Below are 9076 nucleotides of genomic sequence, written 5' to 3'. Positions count from 1 at the left end.
GTATTTCAATTTCCATTTTAATTTCAACTCAATTTCAGTACAATTTAATTGCAGTTTCAATTCAATTTTAATTCAATTTTATAATAACACAGTATAATCCAGGGGTGGGAATCAGACTCCCGCTGCACAGCAGTGTGATCCAGTCCTGGTTTCACTGGGAGTTTAATAATCAGACACACCTGAGCTTGTTAGCTAGACACACTGGGGGCTGATCAAGCTGGTAGCAGTGAAACCTGGACTGGATCACACTGCTGTGCGATAGGAGTCTGATTCCCATCCCTGTAAATGCCAGTGAATTTTGACCACGCTGTTCAAGAATAGCACCTTATCTAACTGCTGTCTTTCTGTGTCTCTCTCCCTTCAGAAGCCGAGAAGCGGTTCCGTATTTTCGCGGAGAATTTGGAAACGGCCCGAAAGATCCAGGATTTAGACCAGGGGTCTGCGGAGTACGGGGTGACCCAGTTCAGCGACCTGACAGGTGAGCTACGCGAACCGGCTGTTACTCAGAGCAGCTTTCCACAGGCGAGGGTCTCTGGTGTGGATCAGGGGTTTGATTCCCCGTTCAGAATTCAGAAACGGCTGCTTGGGTTTGTGTGGGTCGCTGTTCTCCGCAGCAGATTTTGGTCACCTCTCACCCCCCCTGTCCTTCTCCCCCCCCCCCACCCCAGAGGAGGAGTTCCGGACCCTTTATCTGAACCCCCTCCTCAGCCGGTCCGAACCGCGGCCCATGAGACAGGCAGCCGTGCCGCGGGACCCCCCTCCAGCGGAGTGGGACTGGAGAGACCATGGAGCTGTGACCCCCGTCAAAGACCAGGTAGGGGGGGGGGGCTGGAGTTATGAGGGGCTGAAGGCATTCAGCGACATAGCGTTTTGATCCAGTCCACTAGGAGTTTAATAATAAGACACACCTGAGCTTGTTAGCTAGACACACCGGGGGTCTGAAATGATTTTAATCTTTCTTTAATATATAAAGAAGAAAGTCTGTCTGTCTGTCTGTCTGTGCAACCAAACTCTGCACGGCCTCCTCTTTCATCCAGGGGAAGGTCGGGGGTTAAGTTTGGATCCCAAATTTTGACCCCCCCCCCCCCCCCCTTGGGGTACTTTATTTAGTAACCCCATCGCTGGATCACTACAGTAGCCATGTGTCTCAAATGAATGAAAACCACAAAACCAAAATAAATAAATTTTAAAAAGACTTTAATAACTTTATAGGAAACCAGAAGGTTTTGTCACGCATGAAATACTGAATTTCCCCGGGGCAAATGCTGAGTATTTCAGCTAGTATATTATAAGGGTTGTATTTACTCAGGGTGAGAATTGTAATTCTGTTTATTATGCTGATAACAGTATCTGTGTTTTGGTAGCTGCTGTATTTATAATTCTAATACAGTAGATGGGGTTTTGGTTTATATTAACTAATCTATTCATCTCGTATTTATTGTAATGTGTTGTTTGTTTATATATATATATTTTTGTTTTGTTTGGTTTCTTATGAGTCCAGGGACTCCCGATGTAAATTACCTTACAACTAAATCCGTTTACAAGACATCTTGTGACTTGTGATGAATTTTAACAAACTTGTCCCTGTTAAGTAAAACTAAGCTGCTAGTAAAACCTGGAACGGGTGACACTGCTGTGCAGCGGGAGTCTTGAGATCCACGGGGGCTGTGTTTATTCCAGGGGTGTGTTTTTCTTGTCTTTCAGGGAATGTGTGGGTCATGCTGGGCTTTCTCCGTGACTGGGAATATCGAGGGGCAGTGGTACCTCAGGAAGGGAACGCTCCTGTCCCTGTCCGAGCAAGGTGAGTGACCCAGGCTGCCCACGCTGACCGTGCGTTCACAGGATAATCACACGGTGCCTAACTTAGAGCGCTTATATATATATATATGACCTCTCTGTGCTTTACAATGCTTCCCTATGCTTCACCAGACCTCTCCTTTACAATGCTTCCCTATGCTTTACCAGACCTCTCTGTGCTTTACAATGCTTCCCTATGCTTTACCAGACCTCTCTGTGCTTTACAATGCTTCCCTATGCTTTACCAGACCTCTCTGTGATTTACAATGCTTCCCTATGCTTTACCAGACCTCTCTGTGCTTTACAATGCTTCCCTATGCTTTACCAGACCTCTCTGTGCTTTACAATGCTTCCCTATGCTTTACCAGACCTCTCTGTGCTTTACAATACTTCCCTATGCTTTACCAGACCTCTCTGTGCTTTACAATGCTTCCCTATGCTTTACCACACCTCTCTCTGCTTGACAATGCTTGCCTATGCTTTACCAGACCTCTCTGTGCTTTACAATACTTCCCTATGCTTTACCAGACCTCTCTGTGCTTTACAATGCTTCCCTATGCTTTACCAGACCTCTCTGTGCTTTACAATGCTTCCCTATGCTTTACCAGACCTCTCTGTGCTTTACAATGCTTCCCTATGCTTTACCAGACCTCTCTGTGCTTTACAATACTTCCCTATGCTTTACCAGACCTCTCTGTGCTTTACAATGCTTCCCTATGCTTTACCACACCTCTCTCTGCTTGACAATGCTTGCCTATGCTTTACCAGACCTCTCTGTGCTTTACAATACTTCCCTATGCTTTACCAGACCTCTCTGTGCTTTACAATGCTTCCCTATGCTTTACCAGACCTCTCTGTGCTTTACAATGCTTCCCTATGCTTTACCACACCTCTCTGTGCTTTACAATGCTTCCCTATGCTTTACCAGACCTCTCTGTGCTTTACAATACTTCCCTATGCTTTACCAGACCTCTCTGTGCTTTACAATGCTTCCCTATGCTTTACCACACCTCTCTCTGCTTGACAATGCTTGCCTGTGCTTTCACTGTGCTGTATCACACTTTGCTGTGTTTTTACTGTCGGTCTGAATGCTGTCTCGTTCGCTCCCCTCGGTTCTCCTCAGAGCTGGTGGACTGTGACCACCTGGACCAGGCCTGTGGAGGGGGGCTGCCTTCCAACGCGTACGAAGCCATCGAGAATCTGGGTAAGAGAGGAAAGCACACGGGACCTCATGGGGACCTCTCATGCAGATGCCTGCTCTTACCAGCCAGCCCGTCCCAGAGGACACCCTGAATAAGCAGCCACGTTCCGGACGGTTCCGGGCTCGCCTCCATCTGTGTTTGAGCACAGGGGGCCTTCAGGCGGGAAGGTGGCTAGTTAGAATGCCCGGGTTTCTCTGCTTAGTTCTGTGTGTGTTGTTTAGGTGACCAGTTATAATGCCGGATTATCTCCTTTTTAGTTACGTGAGTTTCATTTTTCAAGTGACTACTTCGAATTTCTGAATGTCTCAATTCGCTTTGCTGTGCGTGCTTCTCGTTTAGGTGTCTGATTAGAATGCCTGCGTGAGCGTGTTGTTTAGGTGTCTGATTAGAATGCCTGCCTGGGCGTGTTGTTTAGGTGTCTGATTATAATGCCCACCTGGGCGTGTTGTTTGCTCAGGGGGCCTGGAGACAGAGACAGACTATAACTACACCGGACACAAGCAGTCTTGCGGGTTCACCAGAAACAAGGTGGAGGCTTACATCAACAGCTCTGTGGAGATCTCTAAAGATGAGAGGGGTGAGTGGAGGAGAAGGGAAAGGGGGAGGAGAGGGGAAGGGGGAGAGGGAACAAATCAAAATTCAAAATCGATAAGAAACTCAAGTCAAGCAGACGGACTTCACTGTACTCCTTACCTTCAGAGGGGAGAGGGATGGGAGAGAGAGAGAGGGGGGAGAGAGAGAGGGATGGGGGAGAGAGGGGGGGAGAGAGACAGGGGGAGGGGGAGGGGGAGGGGGAGGGAGGGGGGAGACAGAGACAGTGGGAGGGAGAGGGGGGAGGGGGAGAGACAGTGAGAGAGGGAGAGGGAGACACTGAGACAGGGAGAGACAGTGAGAGAGGGAGACACAGAGAGGGAGGGAGAGGGAGAGAGACAGTGAGAGAGGGAGACACAGAGAGGGAGGGAGAGGGAGAGAGACAGTGAGAGAGGGAGACACAGAGAGGGAGGGAGAGGGAGAGAGGCAGTGAGAGAGGGAGACACTGAGAGAGGGAGGGAGAGGGAGAGAGACAGTGAGAGAGGGAGAGGGAGACACTGAGACAGTGAGAGAGGGAGGGAGTGAGAGAGGGGGAGAGAGGGAGGGAGAGGGAGAGAGACAGTGAGAGAGGGAGACACTGAGAGAGGGAGGGAGAGGAAGAGGTGGAGAGAATGGAAACTGCAAGTCTAAATGAGCTGATCTCCTGATTTGTTTGTGACTTTTTCTTTTTTTTTTTTTTTTAATTTCATTCAGATATCGCCGCTTGGCTGGCGAAGAACGGGCCGGTGTCAGTCGCTCTCAACGCCTTCGCCATGCAGGTGAGTCCGCTGGGAAACTGGGATCTGAACTGGGATCAATCAGGAGAGACTGGGAGATCTCTCAGGAACCTCTTAGAGACGCACAGACTGGTCATTCCAGTGTCCGGACGGAGCTCTCCACAGCTGAGGGTCGCTGGTGTGGATCGGGGGCCTGACTCCCCGTTCAGAGTGAATTCAGAAACAGCTGCTCGGGTTTGTGACGATCGCTGCTTTTCTTAAAGACTCTGTGGAGAACAGCGACCCACACAAACCCAAGCAGCTGTTTCTGAATTCACTCTGATTCAATCCCAGGTGGGGGACACTGCTGCTGTACCCTTGAGCAAGGTACTTTATCTAGATTGCTCCAGTAAAAACCCAACTGTATAAATGGGGAATTGTATGTAAAAATAATGTGATATCTTGTAACCATTGTAAGTCGCCCTGGATAAGGGCGTCAGCTAAGAAATAAATAATAATAATAATAATAATAATAATAATAATAATATAGACACCCGACAAGATGGTGAGGTATCTACATATCTCTATAAATCAATCTTTTTAATGTCTTAAGTAACCTCTTTCTCTCTCTCTGTGTCTCTCTCCCTGTCTCTCTCCCTGTCTGTCTGTCTGTCTGTGTGTCTCTGTGTGTGTGTGTCTCTCTCTCTCTTTCTCTCCCTCACCTTCGTGCTCTCTCTCTCTCTCTCTCTCTCTCTCTCTCTCTCTCTCTCTCTCTCCCCTTCACTTTCTGTCTCTCTCTCTCTCTCAGTTCTACAGGAAAGGGGTGTCCCATCCTCTCAAGATCTTTTGTAATCCCTGGATGATCGATCACGCTGTGCTGCTGGTGGGATACGGGGAGCGTAAGTACAGACCCTCTAATACTGGGGCTCCCCCACCCCGGTCCCGGGCCCCCTCTGCTGTGTCTGCTGGTTTCCATTCCAACTGAGCTCTCAATCACTGAACCATTGAACTGATCGCTCGCTTAATTAGACCTTTTTTAAAATTGTTTTCAGCTGTTTTAAACAGCTGCAGATTTAGCTAAAACATTTTATAAGCAACTTGAACTCTGCCACTTGTTAGGAGCCGAGAACAATTAAAAAGGTCTAATTAAACAAATCATTATTTCAGTGAAGGGTCTAGCTCAGTAATTGAGAGCTCAGTTGGAATGGAAACCAGCAGACAGACTGGTGGAAACTCACTTAACAAAAACAGGAGCGTCTAATTATATTGTCTTAATTCTTATGACATTTGTGATACTCAAATACTACGTTTTTTTTAATTATCCCTTATAAAAATGTACCTTAGGAAAAGCACAGTAAAGTATAATTAAGCATAGGCAAGCATGGTAAAGCACAGAGAGGTGTGGTAAAGCATAGGGAAGCATTGTAAAGCACAGAGAGGTGTGGTAAAGCATAGGGAAGCATTGTAAAGCACAGAGAGGTCTGGTAAAGCATAGGGAAGCATTGTAAAGCACAGAGAGGTCTGGTAAAGCATAAGGAAGCATTGTAAAGCACAGAGGGGTCTGGTAAAGCATAGGGAAGCATTGTAAAGCACAGAGAGGTCTGGTAAAGCACAGGGAAGCATTGTAAAGCACAGAGAGGTGTGGTAAAGCATAGGGAAGCATTGTAAAGCACAGAGAGGTGTGGTAAAGCATAGGGAAGCATTGTAAAGCACAGAGAGGTCTGGTAAAGCATAGGGAAGCATTGTAAAGCACAGAGAGGTCTGGTAAAGCATAAGGAAGCATTGTAAAGCACAGAGGGGTCTGGTAAAGCATAGGGAAGCATTGTAAAGCACAGAGAGGTCTGGTAAAGCATAGGGAAGCATTGTAAAGCACAGAGAGGTGTGGTAAAGCATAGGGAAGCATTGTAAAGCACAGAGAGGTCTGGTAAAGCATAGGGAAACATTGTAAAGCACAGAGAGGTGTGGTAAAGCATAGGGAAGCATTGTAAAGCACAGAGAGGTGTGGTAAAGCATAGGGAAGCATTGTAAAGCACAGAGAGGTCTGGTAAAGCACAGGGAAGCATTGTAAAGCACAGAGATGTCTGGTAAAGCATAGGGAAGCATTGTAAAGCACAGAGAGGTCTGGTGAAGCACAGGGAAGCATTGTAAAGCACAGAGAGGTCTGGTAAAGCATAGGGAAACATTGTAAAGCACAGAGAGGTCTGGTAAAGCACAGGGAAGCATTGTAAAGCACAGAGATGTCTGGTAAAGCATAGGGAAGCATTGTAAAGCACAGAGAGGTCTGGTAAAGCATAGGGAAGCATTGTAAAGCACAGAGAGGTCTGGTAAAGCACAGGGAAGCATTGTAAAGCACAGAGATGTCTGGTAAAGCATAGGGAAGCATTGTAAAGCACAGAGAGGTCTGGTAAAGCATAGGAAAGCATTATAAAGCACAGAGAGGTCTGGTAAAGCATAGGGAAGCAGGGTACCTGATAACTAGCACAGGTTATGCAGACTTGTATTACAGATATTTGATGGTCTGATTTTAATAATTGCTCCCCACACGTGTTTTTTGCAGGGAAAGGTATCCCATTCTGGGCTATAAAGAATAGCTGGGGAGAAAACTACGGGGAAAAGGTAAGAGAGCAATTCAGAAGTTCCTTATTCAGGGAGGGAAATCAGACTCCCGCTGCACAGCAGTGTGATCCAGTCCTGGTTTTACTAGGAGTTTAATAATCAGACACACCTGAGCTTGTTAGCTAGACACACTGGGGGCTGATCAAGCTGGTAGCAGTAAAACCTGGACTGGATCACACTGCTGTGCAATAGGAGTCTGATTCCCAGCCCTGCTTTGAAAGTCACCCCTGATGTCAAGCTAGTTCTATGAAGGACAGTTTGTTTCTGAAGGCTGTTTCTGTTTCTGCAGCAGCAGCAGCAGTTGTTGATGATGCAGAGTTCACCCCCCCTAGTCTCTGCGAGTTGCTTTGGATAAAAGCGTCCGCTGAATGACTCATGAATCCATTGATAAATAATCATATTTCACTTCTGAAGAATCTGTCTCTTCCAATTCCAGGGATATTACTACCTGTACCGGGGGTCTGGGCTGTGTGGAATAAACAAGATGTGTTCGTCTGCAATCGTGAACTAGCGACTGCTGGAGCGAGGAGAATCGACTGGGATTCGAATATTAAGACCCCCCATGCCCCCCCCCCCCCCCCCCGGATCGGGGGGGGGCTGATTCCCAGTTCAGAGTGAATTCAGAAACAGCTGCTTGGGTTTGTGACGATCGCTGCTTTTCTTAAAGACTCTGCGGTTTTCAGCGACCCACACAAACCCACGATTCACGATTCCGATAGCAGCCTCGTGTGTTTGAGTGAATTTATTTAACAGTTTATTTTAGTTTTCGATGTGTTGTAGATACATGGGCGCTGTGTGTTAATGCTGGCTCAGGCTCTGTGCTGTGTAATCTCTTTGTTGATGTGTTGTAGATACATGGGCGCTGTGTGTTAATGCTGGCTCAGGCTCTGTGCTGTGTAATCTCTTTGTTGATGTGTTGTAGATACATGGGCGCTGTGTGTTAATGCTGGCTCAGGCTCTGTGCTGTGTAATCTCTTTGTTGATGTGTTGTAGATACATGGGCGCTGTGTGTTAATGCTGGCTCAGGCTCTGTGCTGTGTAATCTCTTTGTTGATGTGTTGTAGATACATGGGCGCTGTGTGTTAATGCTGGCTCAGGCTCTGTGCTGTGTAATCTCTTTGTTGATGTGTTGTAGATACATGGGCGCTGTGTGTTAATGCTGGCTCAGGCTCTGTGCTGTGTAATCTCTTTGTTGTTAGCGGTGGTTTCATCAGTTTTCTGCAGAGCCTCGTTCATTCATTCATTCTCGACGTGCAGGTAGAATCATTCACAGCGAGACCTGACCTCTGTACCCTGGCCCAAACGAAGCAGGGGTGTCGATATTAAAATAAAACAGAACGTGTTTTGTCTTCCAGTTTTTTGTTTTTTTGTTTTATTCAATCTAAATGTAGAGCAAAATATACACTTGATACAATATGATGCCAACAGTGTCTGCTCCACCAGCACAGAGCAGAGGGAGGCTGTTCAGAGAGTATAAGAGTCTCCCTTTCTCTTTCTCTGCTCCACCAGCACAGAGGGAGGCTGTTCAGAGAGTATAAGAGCCTCCCTTTCTCTTTGCTCCACCAGCACAGAGCAGAGGGAGGCTGTTCAGAGAGTATAAGAGCCCCCCTTTCTCTTTGCTCCACCAGCACAGAGCAGAGGGAGGCTGTTCAGAGAGTATAAGAGCCTCCCTTTCTCTTTCTCTGCTCCACCAGCACAGAGGGAGGCTGTTCAGAGAGTATAAGAGCCTCCCTTTCTCTTTCTCTGCTCCACCAGCACAGAGGGAGGCTGTTCAGAGAGTATAAGAGCCTTCCTTTCTCTCTCTCTCTGCTCCATCAGCACAGAGCAAAGGGAGGCTGTTCAGAGAGTATAAGAGCCTCCCTTTCTCTTTCTCTGCTCCACCAGCACAGAGCAGAGGGAGGCTGTTCAGAGAGTATAAGAGCATCCCTTTCTCTTTCTCTGCTCCACCAGCACAGAGCAGAGGGAGGCTGTTCAGAGAGTATAAGAGCCCCACTTTCTCTTTCTCTGCTCCACCAGCACAGAGGGAGGCTGTTCAGAGAGTATAAGAGCCTCCCTTTCACTTCTCCACCAGCACAGAGCAGAGGGAGGCTGTTCAGAGACTGTAAGAGCCTCTTTGTCTTTCTCTTCTCCACCAGCACATTAGGGTGCGCTTGTCAAAATACACCACTGGGGAAA

General features: G+C 47.4%; 1 protein-coding gene across 1 annotated transcript in view; it reads left to right on the top strand.

Moving 5' to 3' along the window:
• Positions 1–8255, top strand: part of LOC117398711 (cathepsin F) — a 12963-nt gene extending 4708 nt beyond the window's left edge. Inside the window, exons 6-14 of the mRNA XM_059020068.1 lie at positions 365–478; positions 669–814; positions 1705–1801; positions 2921–3001; positions 3457–3576; positions 4284–4348; positions 5094–5184; positions 6843–6901; positions 7338–8255. Coding sequence (XP_058876051.1) covers positions 365–478; positions 669–814; positions 1705–1801; positions 2921–3001; positions 3457–3576; positions 4284–4348; positions 5094–5184; positions 6843–6901; positions 7338–7412 — 848 coding nt within the window. The 3' untranslated portion in view covers positions 7413–8255. The remainder of the gene's footprint in view (positions 1–364; positions 479–668; positions 815–1704; positions 1802–2920; positions 3002–3456; positions 3577–4283; positions 4349–5093; positions 5185–6842; positions 6902–7337) is intronic.
• The last annotated feature ends 821 nt before the right edge of the window (positions 8256–9076 follow it).

Source organism: Acipenser ruthenus, unplaced genomic scaffold, assembly GCF_902713425.1.
Source record: "Acipenser ruthenus unplaced genomic scaffold, fAciRut3.2 maternal haplotype, whole genome shotgun sequence".
NCBI lineage: Eukaryota > Metazoa > Chordata > Actinopteri > Acipenseriformes > Acipenseridae > Acipenser > Acipenser ruthenus.
The sequence above is the reverse complement of the archived record's forward strand: the minus strand, read 5'-3'. Positions and strand labels throughout refer to the sequence as shown.